Source organism: Ranitomeya variabilis, chromosome 7 (assembly GCF_051348905.1).
Source record: "Ranitomeya variabilis isolate aRanVar5 chromosome 7, aRanVar5.hap1, whole genome shotgun sequence".
Lineage (NCBI taxonomy): Eukaryota > Metazoa > Chordata > Amphibia > Anura > Dendrobatidae > Ranitomeya > Ranitomeya variabilis.
Window position 1 is genome coordinate 50,184,644 of NC_135238.1, and position 25,352 is coordinate 50,209,995.

At 46.4% G+C, this 25,352-nt stretch overlaps 1 protein-coding gene across 1 annotated transcript in view; it reads right to left on the reverse strand.

Moving 5' to 3' along the window:
* The window catches only part of UQCRC2 (ubiquinol-cytochrome c reductase core protein 2), a 30,498-nt gene extending 5,781 nt beyond the window's left edge, over positions 1 to 24,717 (reverse strand). The window contains exons 1-11 of the mRNA XM_077275053.1: positions 24,566 to 24,717; positions 23,180 to 23,257; positions 22,105 to 22,254; positions 21,686 to 21,750; positions 20,710 to 20,766; positions 19,888 to 20,012; positions 19,229 to 19,326; positions 18,992 to 19,049; positions 18,000 to 18,095; positions 4,307 to 4,506; positions 3,934 to 4,014 (exon numbers count right to left, since the gene is read on the reverse strand). Of these exons, the coding sequence (XP_077131168.1) occupies positions 3,934 to 4,014; positions 4,307 to 4,506; positions 18,000 to 18,095; positions 18,992 to 19,049; positions 19,229 to 19,326; positions 19,888 to 20,012; positions 20,710 to 20,766; positions 21,686 to 21,750; positions 22,105 to 22,254; positions 23,180 to 23,257; positions 24,566 to 24,598 (1,041 nt within the window). The 5' untranslated portion in view covers positions 24,599 to 24,717. The remainder of the gene's footprint in view (positions 1 to 3,933; positions 4,015 to 4,306; positions 4,507 to 17,999; positions 18,096 to 18,991; positions 19,050 to 19,228; positions 19,327 to 19,887; positions 20,013 to 20,709; positions 20,767 to 21,685; positions 21,751 to 22,104; positions 22,255 to 23,179; positions 23,258 to 24,565) is intronic.
* Between the last annotated feature and the right edge of the window lie 635 nt (positions 24,718 to 25,352).

Below are 25,352 nucleotides of genomic sequence, written 5' to 3' on the forward strand. Positions count from 1 at the left end.
CTTCAGGACAGCCTACAGCCTGCACTGACCCCGCTGCCTCCTCATCACTACTGGAGACACTGCCTCACCAACACCGGAGCTCCTGTAACCCTCAACCTATTGTCTCCTTCCCCCCAACCTGTAGAATGTAAGCCCGCAAGGGCAGGGTCCTCGCCCCTCTGTATCAGTCTGTCATTGTTAGTTTGCTTACTGTAAGCGATATCTGTAACTTGTATGTAACCCCTTCTCATGTACAGCACCATGGAATCAATGGTGCTATATCTAATATATAAAGCTGAATGTGTGTGTGTGTGTATGTATGTATGTATGTATGTATGTCCGGGATTGGCATCTGAACCGTAGCAGCTACAGCCACAAAATTTTGCACAGTCACACGTCTGGACCCCGAGAGCGTCATAGGCTATGTTGTGAGGTGAAATTTTAACCCCGCGCTTTCCAATTCACCAAACAATTTTGCCCCTATCTACATAATGGGGAAAAAGTGAAAGGAAAAGTGTTGGAGGCGTCGCAGCTACAGGCACAAAATTTTGCACAGTCACACGTCTGGACCCTGAGAGCGTCAAAGCTATATTGTGAGGTGAAATTTTAACCCCGCGCTTTCCAATTCACCAAACAATTTTGCCCCTATCTACATAATGGGGAAAAAATGAAACAAAAAGTGTTGGAGGCAAATTAACAGCTGCCAGATGTGAACAAGGGGGACTTAAAGAATGACAGCGATGGCACCAAAGAGTATATACTGTACAGTTGCTAAGGTGGGGCCCCAACATGGGATAATCACACCACCACGGGGATATGAACACACACACAAAATGCGCCACACACTACCACGTGCTCGAACACATATACCACCCTCAGTGCACATTTCACCACACATACACCAACCTCGCCACATAAAAGTAGAAACACAAAAGTCGCCGCTCAAAACTCGCCACGCGCAAAACTCTCCACATGCAAAACTCGCCACACGTGCAAAACTCGCCACACGCAAAACTTGCACACGCAGAAAAATTGCCACACGCAGAAAAATTGCCACATGCACAAAAGTTGCAACACATGCAAAAGTTGCCTCACACAAAACTTGCACATACTCAAAAGGCACCACACATAAAACTCGCCACGCGCAAAACTCGCCATGCGCAAAACTTGCTGCACACAACTTGCTACACTAACCTGTCACATGCAACTCGACACACAAAAAGTTGCTACACGCATGTCGCCACACAAAACTCATCTCACAAAAGTCCCTACATGCATGTCGCCACACGCAACTCAACACACACAACTTGACACACGAAACTCGCCCTAAAACACACACAAGTCTGGTATCCTTCAAAAATAAAAATCTGATTAATAAGCAGACAAACTACAAGAGCAACAAATGTACCATATAGGAATCCGGCAGCTGTCAGTCACATGACCAGTCTATTATGTGTATGTGTGAGCTAATATATACTGCCAGGGGGTGGGCTTACTGTTGGCTGGGGGTTTATCAGGCTGCCATTTTAGCTTACAAATACTGAGGTAAAAATACTGACCAAATAACGTGTGAACGAGGGCTAATACAGGAGGAGATGACATACAGCTATATACTATATACAGGAGATGACACACAGGTATATACTATTTACAGGGGAGATGACACACAGGTATATACTATATACAGGAGGAGATGACACACAGATATATACTATATACAGGAGAGATGACACACAGGTATATACTATATAGAGGAGGAGATGACATACAGGTACATACTACATACAGGAGGAGATGACATACAGGTATATACTATATACAGGAGGAGATGACACACAGGTATATACTATATACAGGAGCAGATTACCTACAGGTATATAGTATATACAGGAGGAGATGACACAGGTATATGCTATGTATAGGAGGAGATGACATACAGGTATATACTATATACAGGAGATGACACACAGATATATACTATATATAGGTGAGATGACACACAGGTATATACTATATACAGGAGATTACATACAGGTATATCTAATATATAAAGCTGAATGTGTGTATGTATGTATGTGTGTATGTCCGGGATTGGCATCTGTACCGTCGCAGCTACAGCCACAAAATTTTGCACAGTCACACGTCTGGACCCCGAGAGCGTCATAGGCTATGTTGTGAGGTGAAATTTTAACCCCGCGCGTTCCAATTCACCAAACAATTTTGCTCCTATCTACATAATGGGGAAAAAGTGAAGGGAAAAGTGTTGGAGGAAAATTGACAGCTGCCAGATGTGAACAATGAGGACTTAAAGAATGAGAGCGATGGCGACAAAGAGTATATACCGTACAGTTGCTAAGGTGGGGCCCCGACATGGGATACTCACCACACACGGGGATATGAACACAAACACAAAATGCGCCACACACTACCACGTGCTTGAACACATATACCACCCTCAGCACACATTTCACCACACACACACACCAACCTCGCCACATAAAAGTCGAAACACAAAAGTCACCACTCAAAACTCGCTACATGCAAAACTCGCCATATGCAAAACTAGGCTCACGCAAAACTCGCCACACGTGCAAAACTCACCTCATGGAAAACTCACCTCATGCAAAACTTGCACACACAGAAAAATTGCCACATGTACAAAAGTTGCACCACATGCAAAAGTTGCCTCACACAAAACTTGCACATACTCAAAATGCACCACACATAAAACTCGCCACGCGCAAAACTCGCCATGCACAAATCTTGCTGCACACAACTTGCTACACTAACCTGTCACATGCAACTCAACACACAAAATGTTGCTACACGCATGTCGCCACACAAAACTCATCTCACAAAAGTCGCTACATGCATGTCGCCACACGCAACTCAACACACACAACTTGACACATAAAACTCGCCCTAAAACACACACAAGTCTGGTATTGTCCTTCAAAAATAAAAATCTGATTAATAAGCAAACTACAAGAGCAACAAATGTACCATATAGGAAATACGGCAGCTGTCAGTCACATGACCTGTCTATTATGTGTATGTGTGAGCTAATATATACTGCCAGGGGGGAGGGCTTCCTGTTGGCTGGGGATTTATCAGGCTGCCAATAGCAACCAATCACAGCTCAGCTTCTATTTTGCTACAGTTAATTAACCTGAGCTCTGATTGGTTAATATAGGCAACAAAGACATTCTCAGTATAACAAAGCTAATATATGTTGTGAAATGCTTCTATTTGCTTAGTTTTTGCCTTTTAATAATTACATTTCTATCTATTTGTTTTGTGGTTTTTGTGTGCAGAATAAATTTTTGTTAACACATTCTATTTTGCTAACAGCAGTCATTAACCCGGGCGAAGCCGGGTAGTACAGCTAGTAAATAAATAATAATGTAATCCGCACATGACTATCAATAAAGTCAAATATTAGGAATATCAAAACCGAAAGCAGATATATATTTTTTTAAATACGATATACCTAAAAAAGACAGAGACAGGGTCAGAAATGTGATAAAAACACAAGGAAAAAAAAAAAAAAAGCACTCAAACGTAATGAGTGCAAGCTGATTTAATTAACCTGGTACATGCAGAAATTCTGAAAACATTGAAACTCACCAAATACTCATCGTGGGAATGTGGCCTTGCAGAACACATTTTAAAGTGGTCGTCCGGGCCTTTAATACTTATGTCCTATCTATAGGTTAGGTCAATGTTTGATTGGCGGAGATGCGACAGCCACCACCCCCAACATTAAGCCGTTCCCGATGTTGGACAGAACTGCTCAGCACAGCTCAGTCGACTGTATAGAGATCACAGCCAAGTCCTGCACATCCACCCCCACCGATCAGACATTGATGGCTTGTTTTTAGCATAGGTCATCAATGTTAAACTCCTGGACAACCGCTTTAAGCATCAACACTTAATGTTTGTTCTTTTGCTTACATCTGTTGTTGCAGCTGCCTGAGATACAGCATAAACTCCAAAAAGACCAGAATCTGAATAGTTGGCATTAAATGCAGAAACCTACAGAAAAAAAACACAACATTAAATGGTAAACATACATAGTATGGTACATAGTAAATAGTATGGTAAAATGAATGGTATCATTCAAAAGTACAGCTTGTGCACAGGAGAAAAAAAAAGCCCTATGTTGACAAATATATATATATATATAAAAAAAGTTATGGCTCACGTAACAAAGGGAGGAAAAGAAAAGTACAATAATGAAAAAATCTTACGTTTTTAAAGAGTAAAAAAAATGAAATATAAAGTAAGTGAATCATTACAGCTCCCACGTCTTCAGTTTTATACTTACGTCAAAGGGCTGATTAGTAGCTTTGGATACGGCTTGAGACAATTTGCTGGTGGTGTTGCTTCCCCGCTTGATGTAGGGTCCTGCACCCAGGATGTGCTGGAGGACATTGAATGCATTGGCTTCAGGGCTTCCGACAGTTGCTCCTTCCACAACGACTGCAGCGTGGACAAGATCGTTTCCATTCTGCTCTCGGATCTCACCTGGTGGAAAAAAAAAAAATCAGATAGATATTCTTGACCCGCAGCCACAGATTAAGGGTTCTGTAAAACATCAGTATTTAGCATTGCAAGCAAAAATCAGGAGTGGGTCTAACATAGAAAAAGTGCAAGTGTTTCCATTAAAAGTTTTCCGTTACTTAACTTCTTCGCCTAGTCATGGCTGACAACTATTACAACAAAGTGCATCCAGACGAATAAAGATGCGGCCGCACTCACCGGTCTCAATTTCCAGGTACTTTATTTGTGCAAAAGATACTTCACGGCACGGGGGTGTTCACATAACAAGAAGAGGTGTAGGCAGAACGACGGCCGTTTCGCGCCCGTGTGGCGCTTCAACGGGTTCTAAGGGTGGACGGACATGACGCCCTAAGAAGTGCATGAAAAAAGCGCCACTCCCCCTGACGTCACTGCGTCCAACCCAGTGCGATACAGATTAAAAACAACATTGTTTACAAAAACAGAATTATTTAAAAACAAATACAATCAATAAGCACAGGCCTATAAATAAGCAATATTATGAGCAAAAATTAATTAACTATTTACCGATACTCCTAGCCTAAAAACATCCCGAAATCCCAAGAATGCACTCAGACTTTCATATGAGACGCCAAGTATAAGTTGGCTTAAATAACATAACGCTGCATTACTCTATCCCTTGAATTCTATTTATATAGTAATACTTTTACTTGCTGCAACAAAAGGTAATGTTATAACCAAATAATTAACTAGGAATATGTAAAAAACCATTGAATAGATATCTACGCTACTATGGAGGTAGCCAGACTGCCCTATAGACACACAGTACAGTAACTTATAGGAAGATGGACATGTCAAGTTTGTCATTTAAACCTGCGGGACCTGTGGCTCCAGTCCGCATAATCCATGACGCTTCCCTCCTTAATAATAAATTATGGTGGTCTCCCCCTCTACTGGGAGTTTTAACCTGTTCTATTCCCGCAAAAGTCAACACTTCAGGGTTACCACCATGTGCCTCTAATATGTGATTAATTAGTCTCGGTACTCCTTTACCTGTTTTCACCGACCTCAGATGTTCACTAAATCTAACATATAGACATCTAATAGTTTTGCCTATATAGTACCTGCCACACGGGCATAGCACTACATAGACAACATATTTCGTATGGCACGTAATTAGTTGTTTCACAGTGTGTGTAATAGAACCAATCCGCAACACTTTATCGATAACATGAAATTTACAGTACGAGCAGTGTCCACAACGAAAGTTTCCAACAGGGGTACAACGTTCCAGCCAATTGCTGTTTCTTCCCTCTGTTATGCGATTTCTTACCAGCAGATCCCTAATTCTAGTGCTCCTCCTGTTAGAAATTAGGGGACCTCTCACCACCATCTCACTAAGTTCTCTATCACTGTCTAAGAGGTGCCAGTTATTTCTGATAGCTGCCCTAATCTGTTGGTCCATTGGGCCATACTGAAAGCAAAAGGTGAACCTCTTGCCTATCGATTTGGGCACATCTCTAGTTCTACCGTGTAAGTTATCGTTCATTTTCCTCCGTGCTCCCTGCCACATATAGTCAGGATACCCTCTTTGCTTGATTCTCTGCTCGAGATCTCCTAATTGTTCCGCCAAACCTCCCTGTGTGTTATTGGCCCTTTTGGTTCGCACTATCTGGCCATAAGGTAGGGCACGTTTTGTATGGCTAGGGTGGTAACTATCATGATGCATGAGGGCATTGGTGGATATGGACTTACGGTACAGCGAGGTATGTATTTTGTCATCTACTATTTGTACGGACACGTCGAGAAAATCTAAATGGGAGCCCCCAAACATGGACGTGAAAGCCATACCCATATTGTTATCATTCAGATAGGAGACAAATTCTCCAAATTGTTCTTCAGTCCCATCCCACACAAGAAACATGTCATCGACGTACCGTAAGTACATCTTGACATGTTTTAAAAAGACATATTTGCTGTGTACAGATGCTGCTCTTCAAAAAATCCCAGATATAAATTTGCGAATGTGCATGCTGCCGGAGTCCCCATCGCGGTGCCCACCATTTGAAGGTACCAGAGGTCCAAAAAAGTAAACGCATTATGCGTCAAAATAAATTTCAGACTATTACATATAAAATCCACCACTTTGCTGCTTTTGTCAGTAGTCTCCAAAATGCTCCGTATCGATGCTACCCCTAATTCCTGCGGTATACGCGTATACAGATTTATAACGTCAATGGACGCCAATCTGAAAGTGGGTTGCCACATGAATGTCTGAATGTGTGCTAAAAACGCACCGGTATCCTTGATATACGAAGGAATATGCGGTAATAAGGGGCGTAATAGCCAATCTACATATTTGGAAAGTGGTTCTGTCAGGGAACCCACCCCTGACACGATTGGTCGGCCAGGTGGCTCCGTTACAGATTTGTGGATTTTAGGGACGTGGTACCAATGTGGCCTGATGGGGAACTCCGGCAGCAGCTTCTCCGCTTTGTTACTCGACAGTACTCCAACCTCCACCGCTACTCGTAGGAGTGTTCTCAGCTCTCCTTTAAATTTAATGGTGGGGTCCCCTCCCAATCTTTTGTAAGTTACAGTGTCACTCAATTGTTTTAGGGCTTCTTTGATGTATAGTTCCCTAGGTATTAGTACTGTTTTGCCCCCTTTATCAGCTGGCCGGACAATAGTGTCCTTCCAGCTAACAATTTCTTTTAGGGCCCTCTGTTCTACTGACGTTAGATTGGGGGGTGCTTTAGGATAAATTAGAGCCTCTACATCCCTTATAACTTGTGTGGCAAAAAGATCGATACCATTCCCGGGGGACACTGGGGGCATGTATTTAGATGAAACCCCCCCTGTAAAAGGTACGTCAGAACTCCTCTGTTGTACTGGTGCCCCTGATAAACTGTCAGTAAGACTTACTAATAATTCCGCCTCAGCATAAGAATCTGCCAACACCTCTAACCCTGCACCTGCCATAAAGCCCAAAGGGCCTACCATACACGGTTTTTCTCCTAGGCTATTTTGTGTTCCAGGATTATTGTGGAACTGCTTATACAAGTGAATCTTACGAACTGATTTAAATAAATCTATTTTAAACTGTGTCAAGTCAAAATCAATGGGGATACAATAATTCAATCCTTTTGCCAAAAGTGAAAAGTGCGCCGCATGTAAAGTATGACTGGTTAAATTAACCACATGTTGACTATCAAGGTCTACTAGCGTCTCTGCCTCCACGAAACAAACTTCCTTTTCCGCTCCTGTACTGTTCTGCCGCCTCTGGCCTCCTCGGCGCGTCCTTCTCCGCCTAAAGGGAAATCCTGATTCAAGGAACCTGCTGCCCCCAATCCTTCCACTGAACTACCTGAGGCTAGCATACCCTCACTCTGGCTGGAGTCAGATTCGGTAGTCACATAATCCCTCCTGGGGTTAAACTTGCGTTTTCCCGATCTTCTTCTGTGGCGATTAGAACTTCCGTGTATGGTAGGCCCTTTGGGCTTTATGGCAGGTGCAGGGTTAGAGGTGTTGGCAGATTCTTATGCTGAGGCGGAATTATTAGTAAGTCTTACTGACAGTTTATCAGGGGCACCAGTACAACAGAGGAGTTCTGACGTACCTTTTACAGGGGGGGTTTCATCTAAATACATGCCCCCAGTGTCCCCCGGGAATGGTATCGATCTTTTTGCCACACAAGTTATAAGGGATGTAGAGGCTCTAATTTATCCTAAAGCACCCCCCAATCTAACGTCAGTAGAACAGAGGGCCCTAAAAGAAATTGTTAGCTGGAAGGACACTATTGTCCGGCCAGCTGATAAAGGGGGCAAAACAGTACTAATACCTAGGGAACTATAAATCAAAGAAGCCCTAAAACAATTGAGTGACACTGTAACTTACAAAAGATTGGGAGGGGACCCCACCATTAAATTTAAAGGAGAGCTGAGAACACTCCTACGAGTAGCGGTGGAGGTTGGAGTACTGTCGAGTAACAAAGCGGAGAAGCTGCTGCCGGAGTTCCCCATCAGGCCACATTGGTACCACGTCCCTAAAATCCACAAATCTGTAACGGAGCCACCTGGCCGACCAATCGTGTCAGGGGTGGGTTCCCTGACAGAACCACTTTCCAAATATGTAGATTGGCTATTACGCCCCTTATTACCGCATATTCCTTCGTATATCAAGGATACCGGTGTGTTTTTAGCACATATTCAGACATTCATGTGGCAACCCACTTTCAGATTGGCGTCCATTGACGTTATAAATCTGTATACGCGTATACCGCAGGAATTAGGGGTAGCATCGATACGGAGCATTTTGGAGACTACTGACAAAAGCAGCAAAGTGGTGGATTTTATATGTAATAGTCTGAAATTTATTTTGACGCATAATGCGTTTACTTTTTTGGACCTCTGGTACCTTCAAATGGTGGGCACCGCGATGGGGACTCCGGCAGCATGCACATTCGCAAATTTATATCTGGGATTTTTTGAAGAGCAGCATCTGTACACAGCAAATATGTCTTTTTAAAACATGTCAAGATGTACTTACGGTACGTCGATGACATGTTTCTTGTGTGGGATGGGACTGAAGAACAATTTGGAGAATTTGTCTCCTATCTGAATGATAACAATATGGGTATGGCTTTCACGTCCATGTTTGGGGGCTCCCATTTAGATTTTCTCGACGTGTCCGTACAAATAGTAGATGACAAAATACATACCTCGCTGTACCGTAAGTCCATATCCACCAATGCCCTCATGCATCATGATAGTTACCACCCTAGCCATACAAAACGTGCCCTACCTTATGGCCAGATAGTGCGAACCAAAAGGGCCAATAACACACAGGGAGGTTTGGCGGAACAATTAGGAGATCTCGAGCAGAGAATCAAGCAAAGAGGGTATCCTGACTATATGTGGCAGGGAGCACGGAGGAAAATGAACGATAACTTACACGGTAGAACTAGAGATGTGCCCAAATCGATAGGCAAGAGGTTCACCTTTTGCTTTCAGTATGGCCCAATGGACCAACAGATTAGGGCAGCTATCAGAAATAACTGGCACCTCTTAGACAGTGATAGAGAACTTAGTGAGATGGTGGTGAGAGGTCCCCTAATTTCTAACAGGAGGAGCACTAGAATTAGGGATCTGCTGGTAAGAAATCGCATAACAGAGGGAAGAAACAGCAATTGGCTGGAACGTTGTACCCCTGTTGGAAACTTTCGTTGTGGACACTGCTCGTACTGTAAATTTCATGTTATCGATAAAGTGTTGCGGATTGGTTCTATTACACACACTGTGAAACAACTAATTACGTGCCATACGAAATATGTTGTCTATGTAGTGCTATGCCCGTGTGGCAGGTACTATATAGGCAAAACTATTAGATGTCTATATGTTAGATTTAGTGAACATCTGAGGTCGGTGAAAACAGGTAAAGGAGTACCGAGACTAATTAATCACATATTAGAGGCACATGGTGGTAACCCTGAAGTGTTGACTTTTGCGGGAATAGAACAGGTTAAAACTCCCAGTAGAGGGGGAGACCACCATAATTTATTATTAAGGAGGGAAGCGTCATGGATTATGCGGACTGGAGCCACAGGTCCCGCAGGTTTAAATGACAAACTTGACATGTCCATCTTCCTATAAGTTACTGTACTGTGTGTCTATAGGGCAGTCTGGCTACCTCCATAGTAGCGTAGATATCTATTCAATGGTTTTTTACATATTCCTAGTTAATTATTTGGTTATAACATTACCTTTTGTTGCAGCAAGTAAAAGTATTACTATATAAATAGAATTCAAGGGATAGAGTAATGCAGCGTTATGTTATTTAAGCCAACTTATACTTGGCGTCTCATATGAAAGTCTGAGTGCATTCTTGGGATTTCGGGATGTTTTTAGGCTAGGAGTATCGGTAAATAGTTAATTAATTTTTGCTCATAATATTGCTTATTTATAGGCCTGTGCTTATTGATTGTATTTGTTTTTAAATAATTCTGTTTTTGTAAACAATGTTGTTTTTAATCTGTATCGCACTGGGTTGGACGCAGTGACGTCAGGGGGAGTGGCGCTTTTTTCATGCACTTCTTAGGGCGTCATGTCCGTCCACCCTTAGAACCCGTTGAAGCGCCACACGGGCGCGAAACGGCCGTCGTTCTGCCTACACCTCTTCTTGTTATGTGAACACCCCCGTGCCGTGAAGTATCTTTTGCACAAATAAAGTACCTGGAAATTGAGACCGGTGAGTGCGGCCGCATCTTTATTCGTCTGGATGCAATCAATGTTGGATTTCCATTCACGGCCATAGCACCCGACGTCAGCGGACCAGCTGGAGCGCAGTAAGCCAGGAGGCTAGAGGATTGCCGGACCAGTAGTGCAGGTAGCTGTTTTCTTTTATTCGTTTATTACAACAAAGTATTTTGCATTTATTAAAGAGCCTTAGGTCTAGTGAACATAACATTGGCAACTCTAAGGTCATAGAAGCGATTCTGCACAGAGAAACAAAAGGTTTGCTCCATCAGATGCCACATATTTAATTAAAGTATTCTTCCTTGGTCGGAGACAGCTCCATATATACAGCAGCTGACTGAGCAGGGAAGCAGTAAGCACAGGCCGTATACAGAGTCCGTATGTGAATGAGGGCTTACGGTGTATGATCAACGCATTTATCACTTGCTTCAGACTTGGTCACATGAATTCACGTCGGCTCAAATATTACATAAGTGCCTGCTAAACAACTCCTTCCTTTTGACACTTCTAGAGAATACATACATGGACAATACAGCATGGTGCTCCAGGCAAAATACCAAGGGCGGCAAAATGCATTACTCAGAAAGTACTAAACAGAGTGAGAAAAAGGAGATTTTTGTGTACTCACCGTAAAATCTCTTGCTCTTAGCCTCTAATTGGGGGACACAGGACCATGGGTGTTATGCTGCTGTCCACTAGGAGGCGACACTATGCATAATCTGAAAAAGATTAACTGTGGCTCCTCCTGTGCAGTATACACCCCTGGACGGCATCAGCCTTCTCCAGTTTTGTGCCAAAGCAGTAGGAGGAACGTAACATGAATAACATAATTATGCCTGTAAGAAGGCAACTATGTACGAGCTCAAGAAACAATATGAGAACTCAACAGTTACAACAGCCCAGAAAGGGCAACAGGGTGGGAGCTGTGTCCCCCAATTAGAGGCTAAGAGAAAGATTTTACGGTGAGTACACAAAAATCTCCTTTACTCTGTCGCCTCATTGGGGGACACAGGACCATGGGACGTCCTAAAGCAGTCCCTGGGTGGGAAGCAATGGACGAATATTGTGCAGACAGGCCCGTACACTTAGGGTACCGCCGCCTGCAGGACACATCTACCCAGGCTCGCTGAGGACTGGGTATGAACCCTGTAGTGTTTGGTAAATGTGTGTAAGCTAGTCCAAGTGGCCGCCTTACACACATGTTGTGCCGAAGCCTGGTGCCGAATGACCCAGGAGGCCCCTACCGCCCGTGTAGTGTGCCGTAATACCGGCTGGAGGAGGAGGATTCTTAAGGCGGTACGCCTCTTGTATGGTGGATTTGATCCACCTGGCAAGAGTAGCTTTTGGAAGCTGGCCTACCCTTGTGGCCGCCTTCCAGAAGGAGGAAAGGAGAATCAGACCTCCGGAAGGACGCAGTCCTAGACACGTATATAAGCAAAAGGCCTGACAAGGTCAAGCGTATGCAGAGCCTTCTCCACTGTATGAACCGGACAAAGGGATGGTAGTGAAATTTCCTCATGGAGGTGGAAGTCTGACACAACCTTCGGAAGGAAGGATGGGACCGTACGAAGAACTACCTTGGCCTGGTGAAAAACCAGGAAAAAAAATGCCGTCTGCATGAGAGTGCTGTCGGTTCAGACACCTTGCGTAGCGAGGTGAGTGCCACCAGGAAAAAAATCACCTTCTGGAAAAGAAGGCGGAGCGGGACCTCCTTAAGGGGTTCGAAGGGTGGTTCCTGCAATGCTGTCAGGACCAGGTTGAGGTCCCAGGTTTCTAGTGGTCGTCTGTAGGGGGGAACCAATCGGGAAACCCCCTGAAGGAAAGGCCTTACTTGCGGCCTGGTAGCAATGCGCTTTTGACAAAAGCACTGAGAGGGCTGACACCTGGCTTTTAGGCAATCCTAATGACAGACTGGCCTCCAGACCCGCTTGGAGAAAAACCAAGAACTTTGGGTAGGGAATAAGGGAGTGGAACCTGGCCACGATATTCGCACCAAGTAAAGAAAACTTTCCAGGTACGGTAATAAATCTTGGCAGAGGCTGATTTCCGTGCTCTGATCATGGTTACAATGACCTCTGTCGAGAACCCTGCCTGGGTAGAACCCAGGTCTCAAGGGCCACGCCATCAAGTTGAGAGCCCTTGAGTTCTGGTGGTAGAACGGCCCTTGTGATAGAGGATCGCGGCGGTCGGGGAGACGCCAGGGGGCGTCTGCTGTGAGTTGTACGATGTCGGCGTACCATGTGCGTCTGGGCCAGTCCAGTGCAATGAGGGTGGATGAAACTCCCTCTTGTTTGATCTTCCTCACCCTCTGGATATCAGGGGGAGAGGTGGAACGATATACAGAAGCTGGAACGGAGTCCAGTCCTGAACCAGAGCGTCTGCTCCGAGCGACCACGGATCGTGTGTTCTGGCAATGAAGTTGGAGACCTTGGCATTGAAATGGGATGCCATTAGGTCCACATCCGGGGTCCCCCAGCGGAGACAGATCTGTGAAAAATTTCAGAATGGAGAGACCACTCTCCCGAGTCTATTCCTTGTCGGCTGAGGAAGTCTGCTTCCCAGTTGTCCACACCCGAACGTGGACCGCCGAAAGGACCGACCCTGTGTCCTCCGCCCAGCGGAGGATATGTGACACTTCCCTCATCGCTTGGGTACTGCGGGTCCCCCCTTGATGAGTCACATATGCCACAGTCGTGGCTTTGTCCGACTGTGTCCTGATGTAAGAGGCTGCCAGTAAGTGATGGAAAGCCCTCAATGCCAGAAGGATGGCACGAATCTCCAGGACGTTGATGGGCATGGACGCTTCCGCTGAGGACCATTTGCCCAACAGGAGCCCACAGCTGGGCTGGGGTCCCTGGATGCAGGCGCAGTGTGCTGGCTCATGCTTGGAGGTGTAGGATGCTGCCTGTACAGGCCCTACCTGAGGTGTCTCAACCTAATACCCCCAGAGGGGGATAGGGAAGGTGTTATTGTCCCCTTCAGGGGCCTTTATCCTCGCCTCGACCTCAACCCAGAAACCAAAAGGAATTGGGGAAGGATCTCGACTTCGAACCAGCACCCGAGGGACTGGGGAAGGAGCAGTATGGGGAATAGCCATCTCAACTTCAACTGGGCACCCCATAATAGGGGGTCGAGGAAGGAGCCATGCCGGGAGTCTCACAGGAGACCCTCTTTCTTCATCTGCTAGACGGAGGGCCAGTGCCTTATCCTTGGGAAGGAGCAATAGACCCTTGGAAGTGTTGAATAACATTCCCAGGAAAGTCAGGGACTGACTCGGGTTGGTGATGACTTTGTAGGTTGATTAACCAGCCCATGCGACTGAGAGTATCGGTTGTGATTGAGACGCTGAGCTCGCATTCCTTTAAGGTGGGAGCCTTGATGAGTAGGTCGTCCAGGTATGGAACGACTACTACGCCTCTGGAATGCAGGACGTCCGTGGTTGCTGCCATGACCTTGATGAAGACTCTGGGAGCCGTGGCGAGTCCAAAGGGGAGAGCCACGAATTGGTAGTGATCCTGGGCTATTGCGATCCTGAGAAAAAACTCTAATGGACAGGTGCAATAGGTATATGCACGTATGTCTATGGAGGCGAGATATTCTTCCTTCTCCATGGACGCAACATGAACCGAAGGGACTCCATGCGGAAGTGACAGACCTGTACATATTTGTTGAGCTGTTTTAGGTCTAGTATGGGCCGTACGCTGCCTCCTTTCTTGGGAACTACGACAGATTGGAGTAGAACCTTCGGAAGCGGTCGGTCGTGGGTACCGGTACAATGACTCCTGATTAATAAAGCGAGGAGACCACTTGGTGGTAGGGTCGAGCCTTGGCTGGCGGTTTTGCGAAAAATCGGCCACCTGTTGGTGTGGTGTTTTCCGGAGTCCGTGAGTCATGAGGAGGAGAAGTCTGGGATCTTCCTCCTCTGGGCTTAGACTGGCCTGCTTTGGACTGCCAAGTCTTGTCCGACCTCTGCGTCGATCGTGAGTTGTCCCTGCGTGGGGAACGGTTACGATTTTGTACCGGACGTGAGACGGACCAGCCGGAGGAATTCCGAAAGGATCGGAATCGAGTTTGGTTACGCTTCTTGTAAGTGCGTTTAGGTTTCAGTTGGGGAAGAGAAGTACTCTTACCCCCTGTGGCGTTGGATATCATAGTGTCCAACTGTTCACCGAAAAAAAGTCTCCCACTGAGGTAGGGGAGGTGCGTGAGGGACTTCTTTGAGGCTGCGTCCGCTTTCCATTCCCGCAGCCAGAGGATACGCCGAATCGCGATGGCGTTTGATGCTATCCCCGCGACTCCCCTTGCTGAAAACAGAGCTGCATGGAGCATGTAATCTGCTACAACTGCAATTTGAACCGCTTGGTCCGGCAGTTCAGAAGCGGATGCTTGTAAGGCTTGTAAATTCTTTGCCCAGGTCAGGCTGGCCTTGGCAGCCCAAGCTGAGGCGAACGCGGGGGCCATGGTTGCCCCCGCTGCCTCGAAATTTGAACGAGCCATGCGTTCTACCTGCCGGTCTGCTGCGTCCCTGAGGGTTGAGCTATCTGGCAGTGAAAGGAGAGTCTGTGCTGCTAGCCTGGAGACTTTTAATCCACTTCAGGTGGATCCCTTGGTGTCCTTCTGTGGGAAGGGGTACCTCGCCCCCAGATATTTGCGATTTTTTTCTCAGGCTGTAGTTTTTTTTTTGTTTTTTTTTTAAGGATCGCCTTAAACTCTGGTGGTTAGAGAAGAGCTTAGGCGGCTTCAGAGGTCCTTCAAAGGAAATCTTATGTTCTGGGACCTCTGGTGGCGAATCAGAAATGTCCAGCACCCGATGGATGGACGATATCATGTCCTCAACTAGCGCTGTATTCCTAGGAGGGATTGGGATCAGGGACTCCTTCGTTTCTCTGTCCGAGTCAGAGTCGTGCCTTCCGAATCCTGTGTATCACTGAGGCGTCCCCTGCTGGGCAGGAGGCCTTCTCTGAGGATTGCGGAGATCTGCATTGTCTGTCCCTGGAATGGGACGGTCTAGATGACCTGGAGCTACGGTGTCTCCCTAGAGGGGGATGACCGTGTGCTATGGGATGACGCAGATGGACCTGATCCATGGATCCGCGCTTGCGTCCTGACCTAGACGTGGATGTGCCAGGGTCATCTTGTTCCTGAGTCAAGCTCTCCCGTTGTTGGGTAACGGTCATAGCCGGGGCATGACCCTGCAGAGCCTGAAGCAATGTGAAAGTTAGGTTATCTATAGACTGCGTCATAGATTGCGAGAACTGATAGCCCATTCCGGCGTGGCATTAGACACCAAGTGACACATTAGGTTGTATACAGTTCTGACAATGCGGGTACGTGCTACTACTGGGGAGAGCAGTCCCGCAGGCTGTGCAGAATGCATAATAGCAGATCTGCCTGGTTCTCTCGGACCTTGAACCCTGTATAGTGCACCAAGTGCAGAGGTGCTGCCAGCAGATGGACCTTACAGGGGTAGAGAACCTACAGGTGAGTCTTGTAGGTAATATGGATTCACAGCTGAGTAAAAATAACCCAGCTGTGATCTTACCCCACCAGTGTGCCCTGAGGTCCAGCGCCGAAGATCCACAGTCTTGTGCCCCCCGGAGACTGGCTGCCTGGTCCTGGTCCTGCAGACCGGGAGATGCAGGGTTAATCTGCAGCCGAAAATGGCTGCAGAGACAGAGGAGAGAGGAGGAGAAGGGGGCGGAGAGCTGAAAAAAAGGCGTCAAGGCTATAAAAAAAACCCGCTCTTTCTGTCTCAATCCGCCCCTTGTATGACACTGTAGAGTGTCATATTTGTCATCCGGGGGGCGGGCCGGGGGGCGGAGAGGAAGCTGCTGCTTCAGCTAGGCCGGAGCCGGGGCCTAAATTAGATGCCTGAGGCCCAGAAGGGCTCCAGGCCGGCGCGAAAGTCCGGGAGGGGGTCGGATCTGAACCGGACCCCTCCGGATTTGAAGGCAGGATGGCGGTGGGGCTATAGCGGAAGGGGGAGCCCGGTGAGGGGTCCCCCTGAGGGAGTAGAGAGCTGGTGCTGCCACAGAGACAGGGACACTGAGAGCCCTGTGTCTGTATGTGCCATGCCTGCCTGCACTCCCCCCGGCCCCAACAGGAGCCCGCAGCTGGGCTGGTGTCCCTGGATGCAGGCGCAGTGTGCTGGCCCATTGCTGGGAGCTGTAGGATGCTGCCTGTACAGGCCCTACCTGAGGTGTCTCAACCTAATACCCCCAGAGGGGGATAGGGAGGGTGCTGTTGTCACCATCAGGGGCCTTTATCCTCGCCTCGACCTCAACCCAGAAACCAAAAGGAATTGGGGAAGGAGGGGGGTCTCGACTTCGAACCAACACCCGAGGGGTTGGGGAAGGAGCAGCATGGGGAATAGCCATTTCAACTTCAACTGGGCACCCCATAATAGGGGGCCGAGGAAGGAGCCATGCCGGGGGTCTCACAGGAGACCCTCTTTTCTTCATCTGTAATCCCGTCGAAAAAACGGGAAACGGAGTAAAACAGAGTAAAAAATCTTTAGGTGTGCCTCCTTTGCGACACTAAGCAAAAAACTGGAGAAGGCTGATGCCGTCCAGGGGTGTATACTGCACAGGAGGAGCCACAGTTAATCTTTTTCAGATTATGCATAGTGTCGCCTCCTAGTGGACAGCAGCATAACACTCATGGTCCTGTGTCCCCCAATGAGGCGACAGAGTAAAGTGCAAGTGTTTCCATTAAAAGTTTTCCGTTACTTAACTTCTTCGCCTAGTCATGGCTGACAACTATTACAACAAAGTATTTTGCATTTATTAAAGAGCCTTAGGTCTAGTGAACATAACATTGGCAACTCTAAGGTCATAGAAGCGATTCTGCACAGAGAAACAAAAGGTTTGCTCCATCAGATGCCACATATTTAATTAAAGTATTCTTCCTTGGTCGGAGACAGCTCCATATATACAGCAGCTGACTGAGCAGGGAAGCAGTAAGCACAGGCCGTATACAGAGTCCGTATGTGAATGAGGGCTTACGGTGTATGATCAACGCATTTATCACTTGCTTCAGACTTGGTCACATGAATTCACGTCGGCTCAAATATTACATAAGTGCCTGCTAAACAACTCCTTCCTTTTGACACTTCTAGAGAATACATACATGGACAATACAGCATGGTGCTCCAGGCAAAATACCAAGGGCGGCAAAATGCATTACTCAGAAAGTACTAAACAGAGTGAGAAAATAAGTGTAAATCATCATCAGGCACAATCATACCTCCGCGATACTGAGCTTTCACAGATGCAACGCCAGCGCCACTTCGGATGTTCAGGAACTGCTCTCCGACTTGTTTCAGGACCGAATGGCTGACACCTAAAACAGGACACTGTCAGTTTTGCACTATAAAAAGTTCATACAGCTTTTTGCAAAAGTTTTGTGGCCCTTTTCTCAGCAGAAAATTTAAGTTTTCGGTGAATTATTTGATGCCTTTTTTTTTGTGTACGAGTCATTTTATTTCTAATTGATTCAAGTGGCAACAATTGGATTTTGCTTTAAAGGCAAACACCCCAGGAACTGATATATTGCTTTATTTCCCAAGCTTACCCACTAACGGAAAATCTAGTGTGGGTACATCAGTGCTGGGGTATCCATGAGTGGGGGGAGCCCAGGAGCTGTTACATGGTATCTGCATCAGCAGGGGCCAGAACTGAGCTCCAAACGCTCTTGTTAACCGTATGAACTGAGCGGTTATTGATGCTCACGGTCACCAGCTCCAACTGGCCTCCCCGGGACACGATTGCAGGGCACTGAGGAGTTTACTAAAGGCCTGTGTCGCTGCTGTTTTTGGTACTCTTGTGCTGCTCTACCTTAAAAGTTGGTGCTCTTAGAAGAATGAGGGACAAATGCAAAAGTAATGTCACTAATGCAACCTAATCCAATGTCAGTGTAAGAGGGGAAAAGCCGATATACTGTCAGATTCCACATTTATGTGGAAAACGCTTTTCACATAAATCGGTTTGACTACCATGAGCCAACAAGGCACTTTTCGGTATACGCAGGGTCCGTACACCTTTTTTCCCCACTCTACAGGAAAGCGCAGCTTGCAGCACCTGGCCATACATAATTATTTTGATTCTGTGGTAGTCCATGTTGTACATTAGGTTTCTGTCAAAAGTGTAGGTGATAAAATACTTCTTTAGACAGCAGCAAGAATTGAGATGTGAACCATACCATGACCTGATTTCTGCCATACGCCCATTAATACACACCTAGTCCAACCAGGGCCATTCTTGCACTTGTAAAGTGATTCTGTACAAACTGATGTAGCTAAAAGACAAAACATTTTTTTGTAAATTTAAAATGATTAATTAAATTACTGTACAGCAATGGTTCATATCACAAAAAATATAATCTCTGGGGTTCTTAGACGCCGCAATCCATTTATATAATAAATTCTACACCAAATTCACAACCTATAAAAACAGACATTCAGTGTAAATCATTACCTCATCAGGCGACACTTTTCCAATTCTGTAGTCAGGACAAAACAAGGAGTTAGCAAGTGTATTGCGGTAAGATGCAGCGTGAAGGTTTTCCAAGACACCTGAGAATAAATGTATTCAGAAACTTAGTACAACTATGTCCGTGCAATAATACATGGGAATTACAGCAAGGTTCAATTGCCCTCAGTGTTAGAAATGTCTTACCCTTCACGTTTCAACATACAGACGATGTCTCCTAAGTTTTTACATAGTATTGTGCCAATTTTAAGACCTAATTTTTCTTGTTTGTTTACGAGCGCTATCCATATTTTTCAAGGATAGCACTTGTACCTTTAATAGTGAATGGGGTGTCATAGACATGTAAGTAATTTTCCGCAGACCAAATGGTCCATGCAAAATCGCAGAGACATGTCTGACTGATCTCAGTGTGGGTTCAAAATCATCTGCAAGTCTATAGGTGTGTGAAAAAAAAGGCAAGCAGTCAGATTTTCATAGATTGTTAAATAGGATAAAAAAAAAACCCAGATAACACTCAGTCAAAGTGCTGATGAAATTTGGTCCGTTTTTCTCATATGTGAAATAAAATTGATGTGTAAATGAGGTCTAATTGTTACAACATTTGTGGTAATTGTTCTCTAATTAGAGGCAGACCAATTACTCACCGACTTGTGGGTTCTGATAAGCCAGAAGTCTATCATTCTTCACTCGGCCCTGAAGGTCAGACACTTCCCATCTTCTAAATTCAGGGGCCGTAGTGACATTAATCAGATATTCCATTACGGTATCACTGGAGAAAATAAAGACAAATATTTAGCATTCGTTTCAAATACATATTTGTGTGTCAAATGTGAGCCTTTAAGGCTATGTGCACACGTAGGAAATGTGGTGCAGAATTTTCTGCACTAAATCTGCATCTGCAGATTTGATGCAGTTTCTGTGCAGTTTCTATGCAGATTCTATGCAGATTCTATGCAGATTCTATGCAGATTCTATGCAGATTCTATGCAGATTCTATGCAGATTCTATGCAGTTTCTGCGCAGATTCTATGCAGATTCTATGCAGTTTCTGTGCAGTTTCTGTGCAGTACAATGTAAATCAATGGGAAAAAAAAAGCTGTGCACATGGTGCAGAAAAATCTGCAGCAGAAACGCTGCAGAACTGCACAAAAGAAGCGACGTGCACTTCTTTGAAATCTGCAGCGTTTCTGCGCAGATTTTTCTGCACCATGTGCACAGCTTTTTTTTTTCCCATTGATTTACATTGTACTGTAAATCACAGTGCAGTTCTGCAGCGTTTCTGCAGCAGAAAAATCTGCTGCAGTTCTGCACCAATTCTGCACTAAATCTGCATCGTGTGCACATACCCTAAAAGTGCATGCTAAGTAACACATCTACATAAAATGTCCTACTATGCATCTCCCTTCCCCTGAACCACTGAAGCAGGGGCAGGAGGGCACGGTGAAGGGAATGAAAGAGATACTTACACATAGTCCCTCAGACACTCCACGGTGTACACCATGTTTTCCCTCGTAGATGTTACACTGCAAAACAGACATCCAAAGCAATTATTCTGTGATTCCTAACACTATCAACATCTGTCACCAAGTGATAGCTTCTTCTATGAAAGCTTCATTACTAGGGATGAGCGAATGTGCTCGGATCAGATGTCACCAGAGCATGCTCAGGAGCTAACCGAGTGTGTCTTTGGCGTGCTCGAATAATATGTTACAGTCCCCGTACCTGCATGTCTTGCGGCTGTTTGACAGCCACAACACATGCAGGGATTGCCTAACAATTTTTCATAAGGAAAAAAATAACGAAGCCCCACGGACTGCAAGGATGGACACAGGGATACAAAATAGATCCAGCAAACTAAGAAAGAGGGGGGAAAAGTGTAAATAAGGCTTTCCACGTGTTAATCGCAGTTCACAGCATGGCGCAGGTCTTAGTGTGAAAGGCTCTTGATAATTGTTGCAGGTAACTTGCTTCATTTTTTTCAGGCTGCCGTCACACTATCCGTATTTGGTCAGTATTTTACATCAGTATTTGTAAGCCAAAACCAGGAGTGGAACAAATAGAGGAAAAGTATAATAGAAACATATGCACCACTTCTGTATTTATCACCCACTCCTGGTTTTCGCTTACAAATACTGATGTAAAATACTGACCAAATACTGCTAGTGTGACGGCAGCCTTACACAGACATTTCCCCCCCCTCTGCGCTAAAGCTGTAACGGTTACTCCCAACATTGATCATCATAGACTGTCTACAAGACAGATGACGGCTTTGTGATCGGTGGGAATAGGCCTTTAAGTAGTCTGAACTTTTCAAAGCCCTGTCAAAATTGGTGGAGGGGGGTCTCAGCAGTTGGACCTTCACCGATTAGAAAGTTTTAATTTATCTTATAGAGAGGTGATAACTTGCAATGCTGGGAATAATTACAAATTGTAAATACAAACCTTAATCCTGCGCCTGCAGCTTCTATGCCTCGGGTTATTTTAAAAGAAGAGGCTCCCTTTGTAGTCTGTAAGGAGAAAAAAAAATGGAACAGAAAAATTATACAGAGGCCAAATAACCTTTTTGAATGCTCTCAGGTGCTGGTAGAGACCACCGTCGTGGGGCGCTGCAGCAGATTTGGAGAGATAAATTATACTTTTTTTTTTTTTTAAATAATCTCTTCCTCTGTGGCATTTTTTTTTTTAAAGTTGCAAAAGATCTTACACACCATGTTGATGCATTTTATACATTATAGTTCCACTTTATGTTTGCCAAGGTATTCTGTATATATTGCAATATAAAACAAATCGTAATGTATGAGGCCCAAAATGCTTTTGTATGGTTCCTACATCACACTAAGCCAATTTAAAGTAGACCTTACCAGGTTCGATGCCAGGCGGAGCACGTGATTAACGCCCAAGTTGTTGCCACTTTCATATCTGCTTCCAGCCTTCACAAATACTCCAATTTTAGAAGCCGGGGAGTAGTTTTCTAGAGACGCGATTACCAGCCCATTTGGCAACTTTGTGATCTGAAAAACCCAAGTAAAACAGCTTTATACACAAGCAGCACGGTAACACATGAGTATGTAATAACATTCGGGACCAGACTAGTCCCCGTGAGGACCACAAGTCCCTATGCTGAGTATATAATAAAATACAGAGGTAGCGAGCAGACTGGTTGTTGTTCTTTTGGCTGCAACAGTAATTTGCTCTCCATTAAAACGGAAGTTCTCTACGAACAATATTCACCTAGATCTGCGTTTCCCAATCTCCGGTCCCCACGGCCCCCAACAGGTCATGTTCTCATGATATCATTAGCATTACATAGGTTATAGAAGTATCATCAAGACATCAGGAATTCTCTCACCTATTGAAACCCTCAAACATGACCTGTGGGGGGGCTGGGAGGACTGGAGTTTGAGAAACACTCACCTAGACCAATGCTTTTTTAACACCTAAAGAAAATGTAATTTCGTGAAGAATGTAGAATTTAAGGAGTTGTACCAAGATTGTAAATTATCCCCCTATACATAGAATAGGAGATAACATACTGATCACTGGGGGTCCGACCTTTGGGACCCCACAGATCCATTGAACGGGGTTCTGCACCACACTACCTAAAAGGAGCAGCGGTGACTTGTTCTCCAATATCTGTCTATGGGTTCAAGGCTCGGCGATCTCCAGCACAACGAATCATGTTTTACTTCAGCTCTATTAAGATGGGGGCTCTACAAAGTCCCAATCTCTGCATCAGTAGGGGTCCCAGCAATCGAAGGGTTAGTTCCAATTCTATGTATTGGGGGGGGGGGGATTAAATTTCATATGCTGTACAACCCCTTTAACAACAGCGTTAAAGACTTAGTTAGCGTACGTGGGAACACACACAGCGGACTCTTGGAGGCCTGGTATTTATAGGGGCACTATACAGGTGACACGTCGTCACCAAGAACTTACCTCCAGCTCCTCGGGCAGAAGACGCGCTCCTACGGCAGCTTCTGACTTTGCGGCTGCTGTTGCAGAATACAGCCGTCTCTAGAAGAAAGAGCAGCGATAGTTACTTGGCGTCATTGGAAAGCTTCTAATGTGGAGAAAGTAATATTACATCCAACTCTCCCCGCCTCCGGACGGATCACATACACCCAAGAGGAAGCGGAGAGCAGCAGCGCTTATTTCTTCTAGATGTCTGGGATTTGTCCGCAGACGGGAAGAATGAAGCTGCAGAGATCGCCCGATGGAACAATATCAAGATCCATGCACCGGCACTGGAGAGGAGTTAGTATTTTACATGGGGGAACATAGAGAGTGTGCTTAGTGGTAGCAGAATATACCCATAGTCTCCTGCGCCCCGCAGTGAACATGGAAGAAGCCTGAGCTCATGAACACCAGTATATCCCGGGCCGTACATGGACCACAATGCCCAGACTGACCGTAGGTCTTCCGGCCCAAACTTACAGCGCCACAGACACAAAGTCCAGGTGGAGCGACTGATGCCAGAGCAGGCCTGGAAAACACCATGGTGTGAATCCGGCTGTACTGTGCAGCTTTCAGTATCAAAATAATAGGTTATTAACAACTACAGTAGGTGACATCGCGCAGCAATCTGGGGGGCCGCCATCATGGTATGCAGCTCTGCCATCAAGCAAATGACATGATAATATTGCTGGTGTTCCAGTGAGCCCCCCGATCAGATGAGTGAGGGTCCTGGCCGCCTCCATACACCTGCAGGGAGTCTGGTTAGTAACAGTGACCACACATAAGAGCGCAGCCTCCCGGACACGGAGATCTGATATTACGGATCAGCCACTCCTATTCAGACCACAGGAGAGATTTCAGCTCCGGAGGCTGCAGCATTCTTAATGCAGCTTACTGCCATCACCTGGGAGCTGTAGTCCCCGCTCCGCTGGGAGCAGTAGTCCCCGCTCCGCTGGGAGCAGTAGTCCCCGCTCCGCTGGGAGCAGTAGTCCCCGCTCCGCTGGGAGCTGTAGTCCCCGCTCCGCTGGGAGCAGTAGTCCCCGCTCCGCTGGGAGCAGTAGTCCCCGCTCCGCTGGGAGCTGTAGTCCCCGCTCCGCTGGGAGCAGTAGTCCCCGCTCCGCTGGGGGCCATGTGTAATGTCACACAGGACAGCGGGGTCACCTTCGCCCCGGCCCCGCCACAGTCACACACAGGACCGGGGCCGCAGAGCCGCCTGTCACCGGGCACTGCTCCCCATACACACCGGGGGTGACAGCCTGAGCGACCACCAGCCCTTCTCCCTCACACCCCAGCCTAGGTGACTAGCAGCAGACATGGCCGCCCCCGGCTGCAATGTGAACAGGCAGATAACACGGAGCCCGTCCTTACCGAGAGGAACCGGGCGCCGGTGATCAGCTTCATGACCGCACAGTCTCCTTCAGCTGCTGACAGGAAGTCCAAGATGGCGGCGTCCGCTTTCCCGGCATGCCCAGCGCCGCCCCCTGCCCCGGTCACCAGTGTCCTCAGACACCCACCGTCCGCCCAGTTGCAAAACTATCGTGGGTACAGCGGTACAATCACACCCGGGCCCCAAAGCTCCCTAGAGAGCCCCTATGAAAATAACAGTGTTAAAGACCTGCGTAGATGGAGGCTTATGTTACTGCCAAAAAAGGGTGGTCTGAAAGCACTACAACTCCCAGCATGTTCTTAAAGGGAACCTGTCACCCCCAAAATCGAAGATGAGCTAAGCCCACCGGCATCAGGGGCTTATCTACAGCATATTCTGTAATGCTGTAGATAAGCCCCCGATGTATCCTGAAAGAGGAGAAAAAGAGGTTAGATTATACTCACCCAGGGGCGGTCTGATCCGATGGACGTCGCGGTCCGGTCGGGGTCCTCCTATCTTCACTCCATGACGTCCTCTTCTGGTCTTCACGCCGCGGCTCCGGCGCAGGTGTACTTTGCCCTGTTGAGGGCAGAGCAAAGTCCTGCAGTGCGCAGGGAAAGGTCAGAGAGGGTCAGCGCCTGCGCACTGCAGTACTTTGCTCTGCCCTCAACAGGACAAAGTACACCTGCGCCGGAGCCGCGGCGTGAAGACCAGAAGAGGACGTCATCGTAAGAAGATGGGAGGCCCCGGACTGCGACACCCATTGGACCGGACCGCAGTGGGAACCCC